The sequence below is a fragment of the Saccoglossus kowalevskii genome, chromosome 17, assembly GCF_978046115.1.
Source record: "Saccoglossus kowalevskii chromosome 17, keSacKowa6.1, whole genome shotgun sequence".
Taxonomy (NCBI): domain Eukaryota; kingdom Metazoa; phylum Hemichordata; class Enteropneusta; family Harrimaniidae; genus Saccoglossus; species Saccoglossus kowalevskii.
Window position 1 is genome coordinate 25,237,312 of NC_140657.1, and position 25,116 is coordinate 25,262,427.

The 25,116-nt window shown below is 35.5% G+C and overlaps 2 protein-coding genes across 5 annotated transcripts in view; one reads left to right on the forward strand and one right to left on the reverse strand.

The window, feature by feature from the left end:
- The window catches only part of LOC102802054 (guanine nucleotide exchange factor VAV3-like), a 100,032-nt gene extending 96,143 nt beyond the window's left edge, over window positions 1–3,889 (forward strand). For all 4 annotated transcript variants that reach the window (XM_085492510.1, XM_085492512.1, XM_085492513.1 and 1 more), the window contains one exon: window positions 171–3,889. In XM_085492510.1, coding sequence (XP_085348636.1) covers window positions 171–212 — 42 coding nt within the window. In that variant the 3' untranslated portion in view covers window positions 213–3,889. The remainder of the gene's footprint in view (window positions 1–170) is intronic.
- LOC102807787 (stimulator of interferon genes protein 2-like) lies at window positions 3,706–9,715 on the reverse strand. Its single transcript, XM_078006606.2, has 6 exons — window positions 9,686–9,715; window positions 8,687–9,143; window positions 7,672–7,780; window positions 6,688–6,941; window positions 5,321–5,507; window positions 3,706–4,987 (listed from the first exon to the last, which is right to left on the reverse strand). Exons 2-6 carry the CDS (start codon window positions 9,140–9,142, stop codon window positions 4,926–4,928), a joined length of 1,068 nt encoding a protein of 355 aa, XP_077862732.2. The 5' UTR covers window position 9,143; window positions 9,686–9,715; the 3' UTR covers window positions 3,706–4,925.
- Between the last annotated feature and the right edge of the window lie 15,401 nt (window positions 9,716–25,116).

Below are 25,116 nucleotides of genomic sequence, written 5' to 3' on the forward strand. Positions count from 1 at the left end.
ACCTCATTAGTAAATATATGATTTTTTTAAAAAAAAATGTGTGACTCTACACAAAACCTTGTAATTAACATTGCAACATGATATATTTCCCTTTGGTTTATGATTTTTTTCGCGAAAAGAAAGTTGACAATATTGTGGGTTGTATATAACCAATTATGTCTTCATTACAGGTTGGTTACTTTCCATCTACATACGTTGAAGAAAAAGATTAGATCGATACTGTGTACTGGTATGCTCTGTGTATGTGTGGACCAAACCTGCCTTCATCTTGCCTTGCACATATTGAATGACTATAATGTCAAGATTGAAGAACTGATTTGAATGTCTTTCATGGGTTAGATTGTCATTGTTGAAACCAATACTTCCAAACTTTTAATACATTTCACTGATCCAATTAAAGTTTCAGCAAAGATTATTAGGGAAGTAAAATTGTTTTTAAATCCCTTGTGAGAAAGTACATCTACGGAAATTATTTTTGATGATGGTTGACCTTTGTTCGTCCAACCATTTAACCCCTAAAGTTTTGCAAATTTCACATTAAGCTGCATACAGTTTTCAGTATCTTTATAGAAGTTGTGATCAAAATGTGCAGGTAATAGGCAAATAGAAAATTATGTTCATTCAAGCCAAAATTAACTTACAGTTATATACAGACAAATTATGCCAAATGTTGTGAAAAAATGATGGCATCCAAAGTAAGATGAAACCAGGGAGACTGGTCAAATCTAAATGGCTGAATTATTCTGCATACGGCGGCAACTGATTTTCACAAACATGACTGCTGTCATAATGGATCATCATTAAAAATGTATGTGAACAAAATGGTATTTATGTGCCTTCCAGCTCCAGATGCGATTGGCCAGATTAATCAGAATTACTTACACATTGAACCCCCTAATTGTTTGTATCTATTAAATTAACTTGTTAGCATGTTAACTATAAAAAACTTGTATGCAAGACAAGATGTACGGCATATAAGACAACCTCACTAACCTTTGGACATTATGAAACTTCTTAAATTTCTTTTGGAAATTAATAATTGTAAGTTTCTAAAATTATTAATCCACAACTTTGAATATGTTGTCTTCATATATTCGTCATCGGTTGAATTGACGAAAATCATGTCTTCCAAAAACAATAATTGTTTGTCAGTGTTATTCAGGACATAATGTTATAGTATTTGATTATGCAAATTTCCTAATTATGCATGCATTATCAGGCGATTGTACTACATAAACACTTCTATATTGTCTACCAACACTTACTTGGTGAAGGCAATTCACATGCACGGTGTTCAGTGTAGAATGGCATTGCAATGAATGTTATCGCCAACAACTTGTACAAGTTTTCAAAGGCTGCAAAAGTGCTAATATATATTTACACACATGCACAAAGAATTATACAATTAATTTCAATACTGCATTTTCCCTTTTGAAAGTGCATCTGTAAAGCACTTGTAAACCAAACAATGCATATATGGTATACCTGGTCATTAAAATATGACTTGTTGCCATGAATACAATGTAATTTATGCAAACTGATGTGCTACTAATGAGTCAAATCAAGACAGTAAAACAATTATGAGTTAAGCTGCTTGTAAATTAGTAAATAGTACATTATGCAAATTATTGAAGTTTTTCCAAAATGAACAATTGTCAAGAAACTTTACAATAATGTTGTCATTATCCACAAGTCTTCCCTTGTACATTACTATTTGTAAATTTTTTCTCCATTATATACATTATCCTAATTTGTTGGTGTTACTGAAATGTTGTATCTACACGTGTTCGAAATAATGTAAAATTATGAGAATGAACATGTTCCAAATGTAAATTTGTTTCAGTGATTACCAGTGTAGACTATTGTGTCACTTTAATAAGTGACATATCGCAAAGATTGATTAATGTTTTCGGTGTTAGTAAATCTTACTTGATAGTAAGTCGTAATTGGAATTTGAATGAGGCTAGGGGATTATATAACAATTTTGAGAGATAAATAATTTTTACATTTATTTACTGTGACTAGAATCATTTGAAAACTAACATATGCATGTGACAGTGGCATGCATGTGCATGTAACCCCCTACAATATCAGATAATTTGACGTCATAAAAAAAATTCTTTTTCTGGATAAATTTCAAGTGAGATAATTCCGTATAATAAATATTTGTAATGAGGATATTCCACATTCTCCTGTGCAACACTTTAAGGCACACAGATAAACATGAATGGCAACATTGTGGTTGACTTTTCATTTGTGCAGATCACTTGACTTGAATACACTGAGGCAGCTGGAAACGAATTGCTTGGTTGTGTATTTGAAATCTTTTAATTTGAGATACTATAATAATTCTGTATGATGTGTGCAAGGTGGTAGTACACTGCAATTTGGAGAACACTGTATCAGTGACATTGGATTGTTAAAAATGTAACAGTCTTTGTAGTTGGTATCAATGTTTTGAAAGGTAATTAACATTTTCACACAGAGTGTTTTTCTCAATTTACAAAGTCAAATATTTGTAATAATTTACTTGTTTGCGTATTTAATAAGCTCATTAACACGCCGCCTGCTGACGCCTTGTTTCACATTTGTGTCTGCTAGGCATGGAGGCTTTCAGCAGGTGTTGTGACAAAGCAAGTGAAATAAAATCCCGTTCGACATCAAATATCTGGGGAAAAAAAGTATATTTTTGATCATAACTGGTCTGTTAATTTTTTTTCAATTTATCAGTAGCAAATTATTGCAGTGATTGCCAGTTTTGTTTTTGAACATGGTACTAAATTATTAGCTGTTAATAACACTAGTGTATTGGTACACTGTGGAATTATATTCAGATAAAAGTAGTTCTTTCTGATTACATGTTTACTCATATTAGCAGAAAAAAAATCCGTGTTAGGTATTATTTTCATGTGTGTCATGTGACTTTAAATATGCAAGATTTGTTATATTCAGTTTACTTTGGCCAATGTTTTTTTATTACATACTAACTTGATATAGAAAACAGTGTTTATAATCCCTCGAAAACATGCGTTAGAAAAGTAAATGTTGTATTCTCATTTCAAGTGATAATGTATATATTACAAATGATTTGACTTGTGGCTTAATTCATTTAGCATGTCATTTGTGGAAATACAACTAGAGATTTTTTTGGAAAAAGTTAAATGCATTTGCTTCATATTATACTACTGCTGTTATTTAGTAATTTTGTATTCTTAAATCATGTATAAAATGTTGTTAATTGATCATATACTGTGCCAGACTAAGCTTTTGATCTGGTTTCATGAAATATTGCTTCTTGAGAAAAAAGTAGTATCAATCTCCCTGTATAAGTATTCTTTTTGCAAAATATTGCAGAGGATAGTTTTTCATACATACCTCATCACAGATCTTGTCAACATTACTATCTTATATTCAAGTATTATTTCACTCCAGGACAACTACCTTCGCTATTTATATAACAAACGATCAAGGTGTTTATGGTCTTCCTTTACGTATGTTTTCAGTGCGGGTATATCTGACAATCATGTAATTGCATAATATGCTTCGATTCTTTGCAGTTTTTACTATTCTTACAAACATTTACAACTTTTAATATAGCTCCAATAACTGTTTGAACTATGCCTGTAGTCAAAGGTTTATTTTCTTCCATTTTGCATACACCATGGATTTCTTTTGTAACTTTGCAAGTAAAAAAACACAATTAAGTTTGGTTTTTCGTTTCGGATGGTTCTTTTATTTAGTTTTGCGTTTGTACATTATTTTTTTTCTATTGCAATGTATACCTTATACAAGCTATGTTCTCATGCTAATATGATATATTTGTACAAATAATTTTTTAATAATTATGTATATCTATACAATGGAAATAAACCAGATTTAATACTGATAACTGTCACTTTTATAATACCATAACATGTGTGATGAAATTAGAGACAATGGAAATTGTACAGTGCATCAAGTACTAATTTGTTACATCATTGCATGGAAATGTATACATTGACATGGTAATATTGAATAACTGGTACACTTAATTAAACTTTATGTTGCCTTGGCGATTCTTCGTCGTAAAACCGAGAGATGATATATATTTATAAATCATGTGTTGACTGCACTGCGTTGAAACTTGTGTTTGCATCAGTTGATATTAGTATAGTTAAGTTTGAGTACACCTTATGTAAATGTCACTCGAAAAAAGCATGGCTACGAGGTGCGTATGACAACTCGTACGTTGACAAGCAAAATGTAAAATAAATCGACATTGCTATCAGAGGAATGGTACCATTGCATAAACAAAACTTCACAGTGCATCATCGTGCATGTCGCGTGATGGTTAATGTTTTATGTTAAATTATATTGACTATATTTGGTATATATACCAAAGTCGTGGTTTAACTTTAAATAGATGAGAATTAGAACTCGCAAAATTATCATTTCTGAAAACTTATCTAAGCCTGAAGTTGTATTGTTGACACTAACTATTGCACGAATTACTAATCTACATATTTACGAACCAAAACTGTGGTTGTTACTAATATGCAATTACAATCTGCATATGAACGAAAGTGCTCTGACTATGCATATAAAAAATACTTTGCGATTACAATATTAACATATAGACAAAAAAGTAAGTGTGCCGTTACGGAAATAAACACATGGCCAGGACAATTTGATCACATACGCGGTCACGTATAATGCAATTCACAGAAATATTTTGCGGGCAGAGTAAAACACATTGAGAAGAAACCAGACCTGACAACGCATGTGTCGAGCAGGTACAAAAAGAAACAAATTTCGAAGGGAGTTGAGAAAGTTCCTATGCGATGTCAGGTGATGAATAACGTTTAATATCTTCTTTGGTCTTGATTTGTTAGTTCAACATGCCAGACCCTAGACAATTACATAAATAGTTGGCTGTACCCATGACATTAACGTGCCTTCTCCAATGCATCTAACATGATGTCACGTAATTCATGATGTTTTTCTTTACCTGTCGAGAAAACAAGACAATGTCATCATAATAACGTAACAGCAAAAATTGATGATTGTTTACAGAATCGCGAAAAAACGCCTAACACACAATATGCAGATACAAACAAATAACTGATCGACAGACTACAAATACACTACAACACAAATCAATGGAAGAAAGATATATATACACTTCTATGCGTAAGGCCTTGAGGTGTTTCAAAAAGATCGAGCACATCGTGTTTGTCACGTCTTTGACACCACAATATAACTGCCAGTACGCGGCAGAGTAGTGGGTCATTGACGCATGTACATTCCCAGATTCATTAATTTGTTCAGTGTATATACTTACCGGAAATGGGCACTAATACAAAGCGCCCTCTACAATCTTCCTCCTTGTCAGTTATCTCTTTCAAATACCGATATAATAATTTAATTTGCATGTCTTTTTCGTCTTCTGACATACCAGCCTCTCTGTGTTGATTCATTCTATATATAGTATCCACTGGTGTAACGTACTCCATTATCGCATAGTGTTCCTGTATGTCGCAATAAAGAAAAATACCACATCTTTTATTATTAAAACATGACAGTTTGACTGCCCTCAGTGGATTTCGTTTATACTCCAACAACTTGTGATCTTAATTACAAATACCTCCAAAATATCTTGGGTAAAATGACACCATTTGGCATTTACTAAACTAGTCATTATAATATATATTATTTGTAGTATTTGTGATTGGGTGTATTTAGGAGTAGATTTAATTACAATTCACGGACAATCAGCGTTTATTTGCCCACATTTTGTTGTTGTTGTGGGCATATATACATTCTTGACTCTCTGTTGTCAGTTCCAGATCGTTATCTTATTTTTAGAATCCGGATAACCCAGCATTTTCATATCCCAGGCAAGTCATAACTGATCTTTTTATCACATTAAATGCCGTGCTGTGATGACGATGTCGTTTCATGCAATTTTGTATTTTGTTCATTTAAATTTGAATTAAGGATATTTTATTTTTAATATTCATATTCTGACCACGTTTGTGGTATAAAATCTAGGCAAAATATTGTCCTTTATTCAACAATATACGGCCATTTTAATGAAATAGTGACATTGACTGCAACTCGTCTTAGCAGGCCCGGAACACAGTTGTATGTGAACAACATCTTGACTTGCAATGGAAGAATCTTGTGTGTTGCAGAAGTAAGATATTGTTATACTGTCATTTTCAAACCTAAATTTTGTTTTCATCAGGTAGAATTGCGTTTAATACCTAACTAGCCTCATCAACTATACAACCAAAATTGTGTTTATCAACATTTTCGTTTGCATTTTTAAAAAGAATTTTGTCAGAATGCGTCACTTATTAAAGGTGGAATATGGACGAGAACATATAATTGTTAATTTGTTGTTTGGCTGTTTTCCCCACATACAATAACAATCAATGCACATGCGCATTAGTGTTTTTCATCCAACTAACACAGATGTGTGTCCTACAAAGTTAACGCAACATTTGTTGTTTAAAATAAATCATAATCAGATTCGCTCTACAGTAAGGTATACCAATCAATAATATTAAAATATTATGTTTTTGTCAATAATCCATCTTCAAAATTATGTATATATATAGTACGATTAATAGTATTCAATAAAGTGGATAATCAATAATGGTTTTGCGATACAAAATGTATTTCTATATATTTTGAAATACGTACCCTTCCATCTTGGTCCTTTATAGTATATACTGTGTTCCGATACACTCTTTTTTTCACTCCACCTCTTTCCATAAACAATGGGGGTAATACGTCTTCTTCTTCGTCATCTACATAGATCATCTGCTTTCTATCGTCACAGATCTCACCCACCATAAATCCAGTTTTAGGAATAAGTGCAAATACTTTAGGCAAGAGTTCTCCACCAATGAATAAATTACTCCATTTCTCTGATTCATTTATCTGGTTGATCAATTCTATAATTCAAATGAAATTATAAGTATAGATTAGAACAATTGGTTCTTCTTTTTAATATAGAAAATCGATATTTATGATGATCTAAAACTATAATATGGTGATACGTATGATCTAATTCATTCCCCTGTGAGTCCCATGCACGATTCTAATCCGCACCAACGCCCGATTCAAAAAATAAAAAAAACAAGAACACTATAGTGAATTACATAATGCGAACGATATTTTTTTTCCTCAGAAACTTTTTCAATAACACCAATATTTTTTTTTCAGAAATATAGGTTTGTCTTTCGATTTGATATGAATATAAACACTTCGGTAATGTGATCTTCGTCGTACATCACATCTATTTCATATCCATAGTTTTATAAATCCTTGGAAAAAATACCTTTCTTTAGTACGTTACGCACTCTCTGTCGCCGAAGCGCTTATATTAATTAAATGGGTGACGCGAAGGCCGTTAAAATCGTCGATGTCGTTCTCATCTGTTGTCCTCAAAGAATGAAGAATATATTTTATTATATTCTAGATGACGAATGACTACACAACCAATCACAGATGTCGACGACATTGTCTTCATTCATATACCTCACTTTGACGTCTCATAAGCGATTTATAGGAAAGATGTATATTCCATATCGAACACAATTAAAGACATTTGCCACTCGTGCTCTGTTATCCGCTATTATCTATCAGTCTATAAATGATTACTTTTATAAGTAACTCCATTACCTGGCAAAACAATCTTCAAGTACCCAAAATAGTAGGACCACGCAAGACCATGTGCAACACTCTGAGAGCTACGTTCACCAAGTTCACTGCGTTCAACTTCAGACAACTCCTAAGTGTAGTGACAGAAAATAAAGATAAAATCATATTATCATAATGCATCGTTACCAACTTACAATTAGTATGCAAATTCAAGTATATGAACCTAATGGCACTTGTCCATATTATAATAGCATATAGATATTCAACTTTTCCAAAACCGCAAAGTTAGTATTTTTCAAATGCATAAATTTAAAATCGCTCAACAGTTTCATACGAAGTAATAATTGATACCGACGAAACTTGTAAAAACACCCCCAAAGGCTATGGTATATATCCAAAACTATAATACTAATTAGTCCTTTTAAACTAAATATTGTGATAACATTTTCATTCTATTTAATAGAGTCGAAATACCCACGGGTGACTCAAGTGCTAAATACATATATCTGATTTAAAGTCCTTCAGAAAATGAAACAACACGAATAGAGACCTTATACACAAAATGGACACCGAGATCTCGCTGAGAGCGAGAACCTCTACTTGTTTTGTTGCGCTTTGTGTAATAGTACATGTATCTCTGCCACAGGCAGCCTTCAATTTTGTGGTCAATCATCTCAGGCTCATTATATGCTATGCACGTTCATTTTCAGTTGTTGTTTTACATGAAAACGTACTGTAAAACGTAAAATAAATTGTTTGCCAAACAGAACTATTTATTAAGTGTTTTACTTCTTTAAAAATGTTAACAGAAACAATTTTATCAAGAACTACATTGTCCAAAGTTACTGGAGTGAAATGCCGTTTTTGCGACTACTGTTGCAAATACCATGATACGCTAATTAATGAAGCACTAATTGAGAGTCAGCAACAAGTCATTCGTCTCTCTCGCTCTCAACGAGATATAGTCCTTCTCGCTTTCAACGAGACCTTAGTGGTCGTTTGCGAACAAAGTCTATAGTGAAATAGGCTCACTTACATTGAGGTTAATCAGGTCAAATACTAGCGGAATCACAGAAATAGCGGCAAAAATATTAAGTGTATTGATATTGACCATAAATAAGTTCATATCATTGATGCATAATACCACCCCTATACACACGAACACAAGTAAGCCTACATCATCTTTTCGATTATCTATCGCATTCAACATCTTAGACCAATTCCCATGGTAACGTGTATTCAGATGATGTTTCTCTTCAAATATCAGGCATGAGCGGCGTATCATTCTGCCAACAAGTATGGCAGCACAGGAAACGATGAACGTATAGAATAAAGATTTGATGGACTTCAGACATGGTTCATCCGATGTTACGCAACAAAGGAAAGACACGATTACTGGAAAGATGGTTATAATTCCAACACTTGGCAAGGTGTATCGTCTTTGTCTTGCTTGTGGGACTTCACCAAAATCTTCCGGATTATTTTCGGCCATTCTATCGAAAAAAACACACAAAACGTGAAGTAAAGTATTATGTTAAAACGCTTGTTTTGCAGCCTCGGCAACGCAGCTGTATTTAACATTTCAACGAAAAGCCCATAAACGCCGAGTATATCATAATAATTCAAATAATAACAATTTAAATTGATGGAGTAATTAAATATGTATTGTTTGTGTTTGTGTTCGAGAGTTCGCCCTGCTACGAACACGCATGGCAGTACTAACAATCTGAAGGAACTCTGCACCCGCCACATACTAAAATGTACGTGAGGGAGGGTGGGGGGCTTTCACCTGAAACTATATATCAATATACTATGGTAGATAACAATGCCGTGCCTTATGCAGTCCTGTGTGAATTCAATAATGAAATACAGAGCAACCAATAACATGCTGCTACCGCCGGCACAGCAACGCGTACACTGACATGTACCATAGCAATTACGTAAGATGCCACCAAGGTATGATGATACGCCCTCTTGGGACCGGTAAGATATCAATCCCCACATAACGGAGGAGATGTCACTATTGCAGTCTTACCTCACCGCGGTTCCGCCATTAGGTGATTTTCCGTTCAACTGCGAGGTCTCGCGAGTTGCGTGAAAGACGTGGGCCGAACATCTGCTGCAAAATCGAACGATTTTTTTGCATCGAATTTCGTAGCTCACATCACAGTCCCTCAACACCGGTGTTGAGGGAATGTGCTCACATCAAAAGGCCGATCTTTGACAGGGGAACATTACGTTTGAATATCCTTACTTCATCGAAATTGACAATCATCAAATGTATACATTCACAAAAGCTTTTCACATGTCACACAGCTATCATATATTCACATCGCCCAATACTAACTGATTTCAATATAGTTTAGTTAATTTGTAGGTTTTCAGTTTTAGTATCTCATGATCTACTAAGTCAAACGCTTTATGCAGATTCAGAAAGGCAACACAATCACTCTCATTCAAAGTTACACTATGAATTAATGAGATATGCCAACGACATATTGCAAAAATGATAATTAAGTTACTCAATGCAAATATCACGTGGATACTCACCGTTGTGTTTAATACAGAACACATACACTGTATTTTTTAGAATGTCATAGGCTTCAAACTATATTTTGCCAACATTACAAAATTTAATTTCACAAAGTGGAAATGGTACCTTGATCATCCATGGAAGGTACTAGTACCTTCCATGGATCATCAGAGTTTGAAGAATACATTAGGACAATATTTAACAAGCAGCCTCTCGACTGAGATAGCTCCGCTGTTAACAATGTACATTTCAATTAAAGATATCATTAGAAAATGAACACGTCTGAGAGAGGTCTACCTCAGATACATATATGTATAATATGAAAGCAATCGGACTTGCGGTTTTTAACAAGAAGTCGATAATATCGCTTTTTACCAAATATTTCAAAAATATTCATACAAATTTGAGAATTGAATATATCATTATGAAATGAACAAATCTAAGAGAGGTACCCAAGGTACATATACACTAAGTATCAAAGCAATGAGGCTTGTAGTTGTCAAGAAGAAGTCGAAAAAGTAAAAAGTTAACGCGGAAGACGACGGACAATCACTCATATGATAAGCTCCGAGATCTTTGCAAATAGTGGTCTCATGACGAATGACAATTGTTTTCATTGCAGACGACTTTACAAAAAAATATTTAAAAATAAAAAAAATGAGGCTAAATATTGACGAAACGACCACACGTAAAAAATAATTTATCTCATTTCAATCATCATGGGCGAGTTATAGCAACTGAGTAACACAGATTGTTTTTACTGTGGCTAAATAAGAAACAAAATGGCAACATAAATATAAAACTTACTTTTGCATGGCCGTGGCATAATAGTCTTTTAGCGACGCAACGAATCGAGTCCCACAATCATGATCAATAAAAACGAAATCGAAATCTGTCGATAGCGATGCCGCATGGTTCTTAAATGTAAACCACGGTTACTAAAAAAGACGGTTAGGAAACGCCGTTGTTAAAAGATGTGAATCTGCCTAATCCCTCAAGGATGCGTGTCGCGCTGTGTACGCCCTCTATTGCTTGAGATTTCAAGGTCCACCATTTTGTTTCATTTTTGTGTCGATCACTTGATGTTCCGCAAATTTGAAATTTTAAGCTCGTTTTCGATAGAATATCCACGTTTAGTGAACAAGCTCTACGAAGAACCACACGTACATTTCGGATGAGTACTCTTTGTGACTGTGAAAACATTCAGAATCGAGAATCGTCATTTATCTTTTTCACTGTTGTCATGAGAGTAAGCTTGGATCCCGGTAGAAAAGTGACAAAAATTCTAACCCCTAAGTCACTATTATAAAATACTTTAGGCCACACTGATTTAATTTTATGGATGACATCCTCTGGAGACCCCAAAACTAATGCGAGAGGGCGAAAAAAAAAATCCTGCCAAAAAAAAAAATCCTGCTAAAAGCACAGGACTACGGAGCTGCTATTACGAATTGGACCACAGAACACAATGTATCAAAGAACAACAAGAAGTCTTTATTTGTAGGAGGCACATGTTGATATACACATCTCGTACTGTATTACTGTCACAGGTATAACCATTTCAGACAAGCTCTAGTACATGTAGTCATGATGAAGTACAGTAGAACGTCGATTATCCGAAATGTTCGGTTATCCGAACCTACTGTGTGTCCCCCAAAGTTTGTATGCAGGTCTGGCTGTGTTCCGTATAGTAATACAAAAGTCAACTGTGAACAATAAATACTACAGTCGCCTTGTGTGATTTCCTGGTGCAACACTTTCAATAAAGCTGTTATCAACATGTAATCCGACGTCTTTCACGTGTACGTTCATTGTTTACAGTGTCTGCGCAAACAATGAAACGAATTACAGTATCCAATAATTTCCTAAATTCAGACAAGCCTATTACGCCACACCAGTGTTCCACTGTAAATAAAAAATGTCCAAAAACACAAACTTCATCAAATGTCTTCTCCACTGTTTACAGTCAGATCCTTAACTTTACCAAGTTGTAAGTCACCGCAGTTCGGATACGTTTCCCGGGAAAATTGTACGGTGTTCCACTGCCGTCAAAGAAACGCGGCCATGAGCCGATCCCATGTTTTTTCCGATTTTTAATTTTAATGTCCAGTATGAGAAGTCACATCCTCTTCGGAATAAAAAAAGAAAGAAAATAACTTCTGGGATGTCTTGCCACAGAAGCGACGCCAGTTTAATAGTGCAGTGAAAAAGAGAGGCGAAACGACAACCCCTTGGTGTGCCTCTTTGATGGTTTATCAGCAGACAACGGCAACCAATGACCACAGTCGGCGGGCCGTTTGATGGTTCACAGCGTCGAAGTGTTTACGTCCGATGATCACAGTAGCCAACCTGGATTTTTACAACAATTTATTATGTCAATCGTTCTAGGTGTTAAAAACTTTGCTGAATCCATCAAAATCGGGACATCTTGTAGCAGTTTACCATTCGAAAATCCCAGAGCAATCTGGTAACATCGAGCCGCTAGCCGATCTATACATAGCTAATACGAAGCGACCTTTCACCTGTTTACTTTATCAGCGTTTTTTATCTAGCGTTGGCGTGGCTACCCCCAGTGAAATGCAAACGCTGTGTGCTTGATTTGGACGCAAAGTTGTCAATTATAAATCGACTAGAACGTGGCGAAACCGCAAGCAATCTATCTACCGAGTATGGTGTTGGTAAATCGATGATATCCGATATCAAGGCAAAACAAAAGCTGCTGGATTTTGTCAGTAAAATGGATTCAAGTGCAGGACTGAAACGAAAGATAACGAAAACAGCCTATGACGATCATTCAGAGAAATCCGTCTTCACTTGGTTCCGGGACTTGGTTTTCCCAAGAACTTTATTATCGCTACATTTTACGGACATTTTGAAACACTTTTTAACATTCCAGCATGCAACATTTTTATTACAATATATTACTGATTAAATAAAAATGTTTTTTAATGACGTACTCTACATGTATTATTGTTTGATTTCATTGCAGTCATGTGCGTTAGAATTTGTGTGTAGTGAGCCTGTAAACTTGAGCACGCCCACACAAGATCGCATATCCGAACTGTTTGCATAACCGAACAAAAAGCATGTCCCCCTAACAGTTCGGATAATCGACGTTCTACTGTACCTTCAGTCAAAAACACTGCATGCAAGGTACAACATGGACATCATTTTCAGTACAAGTCAAGGCGGAATGTACATATCACTACTTTATGACAATAACTAACAAAACATTGCAATGATACAGAAATGTCCTTGCTTGCTCCTCTCTACACAGTAGGGGTTAGCTTTAACCAATCTCTCGTATAGCTGTGTAAACGTCATATCTCCCTGGCCGACGTCAATTGCGTACCAGTCTACAACAATCCCTCAGTTTTTCCTCTGAACTGTTATGCTCACGTATTCCTGGCAACGCAATACGCATGTGCAGAAGATCATTTACGACAAAATTGGCACGTTTTTAGATAGTCCAAAAAGAGTTTTACGACAAGCCGGCGCTTTGCGACAACATGAGTCGGCAAGTTCCGGACAGAAAACCGATCTGTAGAGACTCGTCGTTGGAGATTTTTTTTTTTTTTTTTTTTTTTGAGAAAAGGCGAAAACTAATGCGCGCGTGGATGTCATCCATACAATTAAGTCGGTGTGGCCTTATATTAAAAAAAAAATACTACCAAATGAATTTGTAGTATACTACTGTGCGTACTTATGTGCAATTTGGGGGCTTATTAGAGTATTTTTTGTCGTTTTGCTTTCGCGTCACTGTATCAGCCATTTTGTTCAAAGTCGTAACACTTTTTTTGTAGACGCCGTAGAAATTGTTGAAAATGTATTCAACATTTTCCGCCAGTTTCATAAAATGCCTGTTTAATTGTTCTTGTCTGTCCCTGTTTCAGTTTTTTTGGAAAATATTGCATGTTGCAATATTCAGCGTGCTGTTAAATGTGGTTTTAGTCAACGCTACAATTTTTGAACACATTGAACTGTCGGTACAACTTTCTAGCAGTTTCTTCGCCAAATCAATTTTTCGAACCCTTTTTTAACCGTTCTTAATTTCATTGGAACTGCCTGTTGTTGCATATTTGGTCTGCTTACATGCATTTTGTAGAACATGGGCGGGTCATTTCAGTTATCTTATCGCACATTTTGTTTATTTCCAACAAAATGTACGTGGTATCATGGCTCCTCATTAAAACTTTCGCCTGGCTGAAATATAAACACTTGTATGGTTTCTTTGACGTCTTTTTGTCTGATCATGTTTTGTTGTTTTTTTATTTCAGTTTTCTGCCGATCTTGTTATTTAGAAACGAAAATGCCATACACGACAGGCAAATTTGTTTTGAGTTTAAACCGAGCGACAGGTTTTGTCAGGATTCACTGTAACAACTTACACTTTAGTATTACTGAAAGTATCGACAGAGACACAATAAAATGGCGTGCAGTTGTTGATTGCAATGAACTCTGGGGAAAATGACGTCATATTTGCGTGATTTCCTGTCTACATTTTATGTTAATGATTTATCACAGATTAGTACGTCTTTTGTTTCAAATGTTTACCCGCAACACGCATCCAATGAAAAGAACATGATTCGTTTCCTAACCGTCTTTTTTGGTAACCGTGTGTAAACCTACTGTTGCAACGGCAGCATCCGTTCAGAATGAACAGCACCTCTCGTGACCCGAGTTAACCCCGGAAGACCCAATGATTCCGAAAGAACGTAAAGTCTGGAAACGCATCTGATAATGACAGAACGCCATGGTCTCTTCAACGTGCATGAATACTAATGTTATTTTCACTCGAAATACGGTGCAAGATACATCACAATATTCGTGAAAATACCCTTCATAGTAACGTTCACACAAACGTCGGCGCTATATAACTCCACGGGGAAGAACAGTTTGTTGGGAACCGTTCCAGTGGAACCCCACTACGTTACTGTAATCCCCTGAAAAAAAAATCGATTCGACCACGGTCATTCAACCTGAGTGACCGTAATTAGATACAGGATGTAATGAACGCAGACTTACAACTCTAGAATGTATTCGAGGGCTACTCAGATTACCCTCTTTAAATAATTCGTAAGTTAAAACAAGCAAAGCGTTCAATGAACGTTGTTGCGTTGATGTAAATTAACCGGATGCGTAGTAGTACAGTGCCAGCTGCTCAGTTCATGTTTCTAACTGCTTGTCGTATTATACGTCGCTCACTATGAGTCGTCGCATGTTTACCTTGTGCTTAATCCGATAGGCATTAAGGTAGCGAGAAGGGAAATTTTCACTTTTTTTCTTGATTTTTCAAAAATTGATAAAACGGTTACTTTAGACCTTGATACATCACCCCAGGTTTACAAAAGATCGAAATTGCGAAATAACGTTGCTCAAATTAGTGTTTTAAAACACTAGCAGAAAAGACTACAACTGCCGTTTCGTGGATATTTGCATAGTGTTTATCTTTGGAAGGAATTAAATGATAAAATCTTATCTGTATACTCTGTTGTTGACGATTCTGATATAACGGGTGATTAGCTTCCAGTTGCAAACAATGCGTGTTTATCTAACGTCCATTGTCAGCATTATTGTCAGTCGAGACTTCGTCGGTGAAACATGGTCATACAGTACTCATTTCGCCCAACCTTCCGCTTTTACATCGACCGCTTATCGCTTAATTTCCGACCACGCGGTCTTGTCCGACCGGAAACCGACCGCATTTTAATCGCGTTTTTTTTTCGCTCGCTCGCTCATTGAAAACATTGACCGCTCGCCCAAACACTGATCACTGGCACATGGGTGGTCGAAATGGTGGTTTTGATAGTGAAGTGTGAACATACAACTAGTATTAACTATTATTACATTCTGAACGACACCTCAAATCTAATAGCTGTATTACACTTGTATCGTGAAAGCAACTGAACTGGGACCTCTTGTTACGTGTTTTGGGTGCTTGTTCTAAATGTAATCTTTTTATTTTTATTTTAATGAGACAGTTACGTGAAAAAAGCCTAGGTAACTCCTTTTGACAGAGCAGAGAAACGAGAAAATGTTAGTGATTAATTCCAAAAATAACTATATCGAATCCACATCGGTCCACGTCTGGTAAATTTGACATTCAATTTTTAAAATTAAGTCACGATCATTGAATGAGCTCGGTCTATACCGTATACGTACCGCAAAAGTGTTCCCACAAAAAATATTTTCGACTAAAAACGGCCACATGCCCTGAAAAAATCGAACAGAGCTTGACATGTATGAATAATTTATTGGGCTTAAAAGAAAAACGTGTCAAATTTAGTTATAGCCATAACTATTTGGTGGCCAGTCGATGAACAATTCAAAGTCCTTCAGGGCTGAAAATCATCGACGCTCCTCTGGTTTACTTTATTTCACAACTTGCAGAGAAAACTGATTCGCGTGAGCTCTAATGTATCTTAGCCTAGTATTTTCTTTTTGAACTAAGGTCAAATTCCATCAGTTTGTCAAAATGTATGTTTTTCAGCGAATAATTTTGAAGCCTGTCACAGCACAAACAACTATGTGAATCGACGCCGGTGATTGGATTGTACGACGACCCTTCAATGAGCGTCAAATATGCTTTGTTACAACATCATTGATTGGCTGAGAGTCACCTGATCGGAGCACGAACTGGGTCACAGAACCATATTTGTCCGTATTATCAACAGGACTTTGCAAAATAACCACACCCACATTTCCATCTTTTTTAGCGCGGAAGTTGCCAACAAATGTAAAAAAATCGTGAATTTCATGTATTCGAATAAAATAAAGCAAGCGATTGATAAGGATGATTCTTAATATTTTCCCCGATGCTCTTCGAATTTTTATTTTTTTTATTTCAAGGTAAGAAATGGCTAGTTGAAGTTGCATCGTCTTCAATGCGGTTGTTTCACCGCGAACAACTCTAGCTCTGTTTTGGGCATGGTTTAGTTTTGCGATGTAAAATAAATATATATTAAAATAATAATACTTGATTAATTATTTGGGGTTTCAGCCCACAAATTACGGACATGATCTCCATGAATTACGGTCAATGTTTGTCTTCTCTCGGCTGATTGTCACGGCGTTGATCGACGCCCTTCCTAAACTCAGTATGGAGAAACCAATGGGGATCGACATTCCAAACAAACAATCGAAATTATCAACGAAAGACGAGATTTTTCTAGATATTTACAAACATACTGTCATGACAAACATATGTAAAATTAACAAATACACAAAGAGGTGTAATATTAGGTTTTATTTTAGGCTTAGAAATATTTTCTTTCACTCAGCCCATGCATGTAACTGCCATTTAGCTTTACGGTCCTTCAGCATCGGGGGAAAACAACAATAATTATACAAAACACATTGCAAAGACTCAACAATCAGGAAAGAAACCCCAGACAACCATGTCGTACTTGTGTTGAAATACATTTTGTATTTCACGTCAGAATATTGTTTAAAATAAAATATTCAGTCCAAGCCAAATCGAGGTCAAAGGGTCAGGTTGCGTGCATATAATTATATATAGTTAAAACAAAAAGTATTTGAACTTTTGTCAGCTGTTCAACATCTATAAAAATCAGAAAGACAATTATAAGACAATGTGAACCTCGGAAATTATTCTGTTAGTCCGAATTTTAAATGCGCGCGAGCGAGCAGGTGGGCGGTGATATTTCGGGGTTTGCTCGGTCGAAAAAAAAGCGGAAATTGTCCGGTTGAATTCAACAAGCGGTCGCAAAAGCGAGAGAAAAAGGTGATTGGAAAGCGGAAGCGGGCGGGAGGTTGTGCGAAAGGAGTACTGTAACTTTGCACAACTTTCTTTTAAATCGTTTTATTTTCCAAGTTAATATTCTATTTTACTAATACATTTTTTTTCTAACGCAATGGCGAAGAAAAGAAAGAAAGCGTTGACAGACGAGGCAAAGAAAAATCTGCCACTCAGTGTCGCACTCTGACACAGCAATTTTTTTTCAAACATCGGCCATTTTGTTTCACCATGAAAACCGTTTTATTAGATGTCTTATTTGAGACACTTGAAGGATTAGCTTGTTTGTAAACTGTCAGCGTGTACAGTGGGACAGTAATGTTTGTCAGAGGATTATCCCTCGTTGTTCGTTTGCATAACAATGGAAAACCCGAACGTTCCTGGAGTACGGACTCAAATGCCAGCAGTTTTCTTCATTTTTCACGCTCGAGTTTGAAATTATTCATTATCTGACACTCTTTATGAGTTCTATGATATCAGTGGTTAATATGTTTGGTCATTTTTAGTGTATATTTATAATAATGCAGCAAATCTACAGTGTTTTATTAACCAAAACTGTTTTTCGCGTTTTTCTCGAGTTGAAGTTTTGATCGAGAACGACTCATTGGGACCACCGCCAAATCAAGTGCGTTCGGACTAGGACATTCAAACTCGCAGTTATCGTTCAAAAGATAATGATGGTGCGAAATATGTCTGGGTTTTTAAAGAAAATGCTTTGTCACAGAATAATAGTCTGTTAAAGGTGCCAAGTATGAAATAATTTGGGGACAAATAAACAAACCTGCATAGAAATCGGAATAATAGGTCTTTTGATTATCGGAGACGCATTTCAATGGACTTGATTACGGACAATGCATAACTTAAATTTCACCAGGAAATTCCGCAGTGTGCTCTCGCAATCGCGTACTTAGTCATTTTTACAAGGTTCGCCATTTTTGATGTCACGTGATAATTATGTAAACAATGTCTGTCCAGTTTGTGCGAACTTGCACCTCTATACTTAGTCTTTTGATATATATAACCTAAATTACTGTTCTGAACGAGACAACAGACAGAGAATGTTTTATTTAAAAACGTCACAAAACCTTCTCGCTACCTTAATCTCTTTTCCTTAAAGAGCGGTAGTCGGGGGTAGTCGTCGCGTCGCGTCAAAGATGGCGACTGTTGCGCAGATCAACGAATCAAACTAAGAAGTTACCAGGTTTTAAATAGGTATTTTTAGGTGATTGGACGGTATCGAAGGAGTCACCGGCGGCAATTAGTGCAAGTCGCGCCCAGGTTAAACCTCATACTTGTGATTTCCATTGGATTGTGGGAAAATCAATGTTTATCAACACAAATGTCGCACCTTTAACAATTAGATCATCAACACAATATTAGGGCCAGAAACACCCATGTCACTTTAAACTCGTTTATTTATTAGACTTTGACCGTCTGTATATATAAATTATCAATACAGACACGCATGTGACGTTGTTATTTGTCTATCCGTGACAGGTATTCGTCTCATAACTGGCTCAGTGGATTGCGCGTGCGTGAACGCGTGACTCATCCGTCTAAGTCACATAAATTAAACAGGCATCCATAAATCAGAGACCATAGAATAAAAGCAAACAGAACTGCATCTGCATCGGATTTTAATCTGACTAACCGATTGTACCTGGAGATTAATATCTAGGGACTGGATGTTTATTATCGGAGGGTCGAGAAAACCGGTGACCAACTTTGAAAAATGCGTGACCCGCCTATCCTACGTGAACAAACAAACTCATATCCTTCCCAATGTTTAGCTGGAAAAAATAATGACCGACCCTTAAAAAAATGCAATTAATATAATAATAAATGTTTTCCGTGTGTATGAATCAATATATTAGACTTTTAAAACCAAGCAGCATGTTGTCAAACATTCTTTACTTGTACTTTAGTATTGAAACCAAACTGAAGTATAACACAAAGCTAAGAATTTCACAGTACATGCCGTATGCTAAACAGCTGTGTTTTTTAAATATCATGTGTATTTTATCAAATAACAGAGCCAAATTAGCACTGTCTGTCAATTTAGCACAAATATTTTGTGAAAACTAGTTTTTAAAAACATTTTGTAATACTTGTAAGCACAAATGATGTGCATATGTATTCCACTTTCAATTAATGGGGTAGAATTTGTTCATGATGGTAAAAAAACACATTGATTCATGTTGCAAAAAAATTCAAAACAAATAAAAAAAAAAGACTATAAAAACATCCGTGCACCCATTCTTGAGTTAATTTAATGGTGGCATGCTTTTGTGCTACTGTAAAAGGCTGAATTATTCACTGGGTTTTAATTTTGCTTATTTCGCAGACTGGAAAATGCACTGAATTAAAACCCAGTGAATATGTAAAATTTAGAATAGAACACATTATCTAAATGATAAAACCGTCAATTTAAAACCCACTGAATATGCCTGAAATTTAAACCCAGTGAATATTAGTCATTTTACAGTAAATCAATGGGGAGCATTCCCGTCCTAAATCAATGGGGGTGAGCTAACAATAACATGACAATAAAATATCGTCAAGAATACAATCCCCACAAACCTGTTATATCAATCTTTATTAGGAGTAAAGTCGTGTGAAAAGATGAGAAATGAGACGAAACGCAATAACATATGAAGCTAACAATCCGTAGTATTCCCTGCTGTGTTCATATAAGCATGGAAGGTAGTAGGAACTACCTTGAGTATAACACAATGAGTATAATTTGATAGAATTAATGTGCCTTTGTTAGATTAATAATTTCCTTTATAGTGGTATAGTGAAAATAAAATACAATGAACACAGTGCAACTACGACCAACATGCATATGCATGTGATCTGCATGTCACTCACAACGCTACTGATATCAAAAGTACTATAGAAATAAAATGTTTTGACTATCACTGACTACTATGCCTGTGGCTCCGTAATCATAGTGGACGGGACACAAGTAAATGACCAGTCCTTTAATGACCCTTTTAAAAAAAACGTGACCGACCAGCAAACTTGTATCGGGAAAGGGTTGAACCTCCAAATCCTACGGCCCTCCCCTGGTAATCAACGCCCAGCTCCTCTTGTGCGATCCTTGGGTCTATCACGTGACCCACAACGGCAACTTGTTGTTTTTGAACACGGAACGACATATCATTGCAAATCTTGATAATACACAAGGGCGTCACGTTGGGTAGGTTTAAGGACATCAAGCTAACACGTGGGTTTAGTGACCAGCGATGATGTCAATAACACAAAGCAAGTAAGCGATATTTTACATTTGAACGTGGTTCAGCTCACACTAGCCCCGCAAACAAGCTAACCAGCGGTCACAGAGGTCAATCGACATTTTGTCTGCAATAATGTAAAATAATAATTCTAATAATTAACGTATTTTTTACCTGAATATGAATGATCACAGGTGTGAAATCTCGTTGTCAAAATCAGGCGTAGTACATGCCCAACAGACATTCAAACCTCGACTCAATCAAATATGATATGCAAATATATGTGTCGGGGAATCCCCCTGGAACTGGCGCACTGCATTATGGGAACAACTCGGCTCACACCGCGCTGTCTTGCATTGCCCTGCGGGACAATACGTTGCGATTATGAAAAATAACGAAAATTAGTTAATTCAAATTATTTGTTACACAATCAACACAAATCACCACAGTGAATGTAGTCGAATGTAGTCGATTTCCTGAGTGTGCATCTTTGCATACAGTGGCGTGAACATTGTTACAATCAAAGACGCGATGAACAGGAAGTCCATTCTCGGCTAGTATCATTGTCAAATTTTGGAGAGTTCAGGACTATTTATACAGGAGACGTTCCAATAAAGAATTGTTAAAAAAATCGATTGAGTTCAGCGGTTACATAGGTTATTTATTAGTGATGCCTCGGGAAACCAATATTTGAGATGTGAATCACTCCCATGACGAAACATCGGTGTTAATAGCCAAGGGGTGAGGGACTGCATTTCAAAAACAAATTTTATATATTCAAGATATATAATAATTCCTTGTAGAAGATTTTGTGGAATCTCTCGCGTCTGTTCTGTTCTGTTCTGCCACGCCCTCTATAGTTGTCACCGAGTTTTTGATGTGATAAATATGTTACTGACAGTTATGATAGTTGATAGTTTTGCACCATCCGACTACCTAATAACCGGGCTTTCATTCCGTCATATGTCATATTTTATTCAACCAATATAATATAAGAAGACCAAGTTAACTGAAGTGTGTTATAGTTAGTTTCTTTCGCGTATGTTACGCCATTATTGACATATAAAGAGGTAAAGAGGAAATGTCAACAGGTAGGGTTCTAATCAGGTCACGGAGTCACGGCTAGAACATGAAACACGACTGCTTCAAAATAAAAAAAAAACATCGTAGTTTCTGTTTACATAAAGAAATAGCAGCTTTGTGCAGTTACAGATGATACTATAATGCATACAAATAATAAAACATTGGTTTTGTTTATTTTAGAGGTTCCAAATTAGAAAAAAAGTCATTCAACTCAGTGTTATGATAATATTGGTTTGGGGAAGCATAATAAATAGGTGAAACGCTTCACTTGCGTTGAAACGATGCGCTGTTACGTTCGTAGATAATATGACGTCATTCGTATTGACCATCTGTACAAACCTCGTGACAATGACCAGTATGATACCAGGCCCACTAAGCATGGAAATCAGTGTACATCAGTTATAGTAGCTATTTCTGTTTGAATAGAGACCAATTGTGCAGATTATTTTTGTGTTGTTTAGTCACAGGAGATATGGGCCACACCATAGTGGGTGAGTGTTAGTATTATTTAACTATTGTATATTTAATTAATCAGTTTAGGGCAGTTGTCATATTCAAATTCATTTTATTGAAATACCTCAATTGTCTGATGTCTCTAAATCGGAGAGTCATAATTTGTCTATTGGTGTATCATGAAGATCTTTGCCGACTTGGGGCACAATGATTATTTGCAGTTTTTAGGTGGGTTTTATTTAACTGCAGACAAGAAACACAGCATAACTCCCATATTATACCATTTTCCATTGAGAGTTCAGATCGAAAAACGCATGGATAGATGGATACAAAATAACGATGCAATTTCTCTTCCTTTTTTGCACAGACAACACTGGCTAAAATATGGATAGGAACAATACTGAGACTAATGAACTTTGTCATGTTTTACAAATAATACGTCATATATTTATTTTAACGTCCCTTAAAGATTAATATATATCATGAATTGTGTAAAAGTTTCCAAATATGAATAGGCAAAATAAAATACACTGGCCAGATATTCGAAAGGCAGAAAAACTATTTTTTTTTTATTTATACTCATAGTGGGAACATCATATCTTGTTCTCATTATCAACAGTATAAAGTCATCCTTCTATTTACTTATTTCCATGTGATTTGTCAATAAATTGTTTTTATTTCAGCCCCATATGAATTGATAAGACTTCCAAATATGATGGTTAGATTAAAATTGTGTCAGATAATTTGTACAAAAGACTGAATACAAATTTTAATCATACTGCTATTGGGGGTACTTACTCTTTTCAGTGGCTCATTCTCATCACTGTAATCTGAGACCGCATCTTCAGAAACATTGCTACTAGGTGCTTCCTGACTGTATATCAAATCATAAAGGAACCATTTATCTTCATTAACAATTGTGCCTACAGAGAAAATTTACTTTTGATAACAATACAACACTTAATGTCACTCTTGGGCGAGGTAAAATTTGTATTCAAAAGAATAGTATATAAGTTATTGCACGCACGTAAACTCAGACGATGCTGACTAAGTTTAATTATATGTTGTCAATGACAATCAGTAATGTGATAGCGAAGCTAAATATGTATTTCCTAACAGATTTATTCATTTTCTAAAATTTCAGGACAAAGTCTACCATGTACTGATATTTATGTTTTTCAGAAAAGTTTGGTTTGAACTATGTATTATTCGTTTGTTACCATTTGTAATAAAGACAAATAATTTTCTAATGCATTTAAACATCCCTATATTTATCAACCTTAGCTGAGATGGTCTTATAATCACAACTCTCATCCGAACTGTGGAAAATATTAAAATGGCACTCACCTTGTATATTTGATTTCTCAATCAAATTATTGATGAAATCATTTCACTATTTTGTTTACTTGCTTTCATATATGGATATGCTTTTCGAATATCATTCTCCAATACAGGCAGTTTCAATTATGTATATGTTGGTTCAACAATGATTGGTTCGTCATCCTCTGGGTGACCTATTAGCAAATATTCCCTGTTCCGTTTTTGAAGTACAAGTCAGCCATTCAGTACCAGTGCTCCACTTTTTAAAACATAAATTGGCTTTGCCTGATTCGTCTCTTGTCATTTTGAAGATGTGAGATTGACTGTGTTTCTGAATATCATTTATGGCATCACCAAACCAATTTTTTACACCATATATTCTATCTAATAACTCAACTGTTGCATCATACTTCTTAAAGGACTTGGATAAGCCTCCCATTAATTCATCCAATGTCAGGGCATCATTGTGATTAAGCCGAGTGGAATATCGACTGAATACTTGGTCAATATCCTCATGAGTATGACCAACCATCAGAAAAGACACTTTAACCTAAATCAACCAAAAATAAAAAGTATTGTATACTTCTATGTTCAATGCATTTGATTATTGATGTAATTGAGACCTCGAAACCAAAGTACTTGAAAAGTGTTAGTGCAACCTAGAGATGTTAGGAAGTGATGTTATGTAAAGGGAATAACATCATTCAATCTATTTTGACTAAACAAAACACAACAAAATAAAAGTTACTTAACAATTACAGATTGTATCAGTTATTTTTTCATGTAACAGAGAAAGATCTTGCTTAGGTTAATAAGGCTGTTGAAGGATTCTGTGTCTCAAATAGACAATGCCAATTTGATACATTTTTTATGTTAACACGACCCAAATAAAATAGTCTTGATAAAGAGTAAGTTAAACTTTTGTCTTACATCAAGTCGGCAAATGTTTTCAGATTAGTTTACCTCATTAGTTAAATTTTTAGTCCCTGTTCCAGGCGCAGCCTGAAAAGGGGAATATAGTTTCTTATTTCTGGTTTCCATTTTCTCAAAAAATTTGCAGCAGATTTTGATGAAACTTGGCAGGT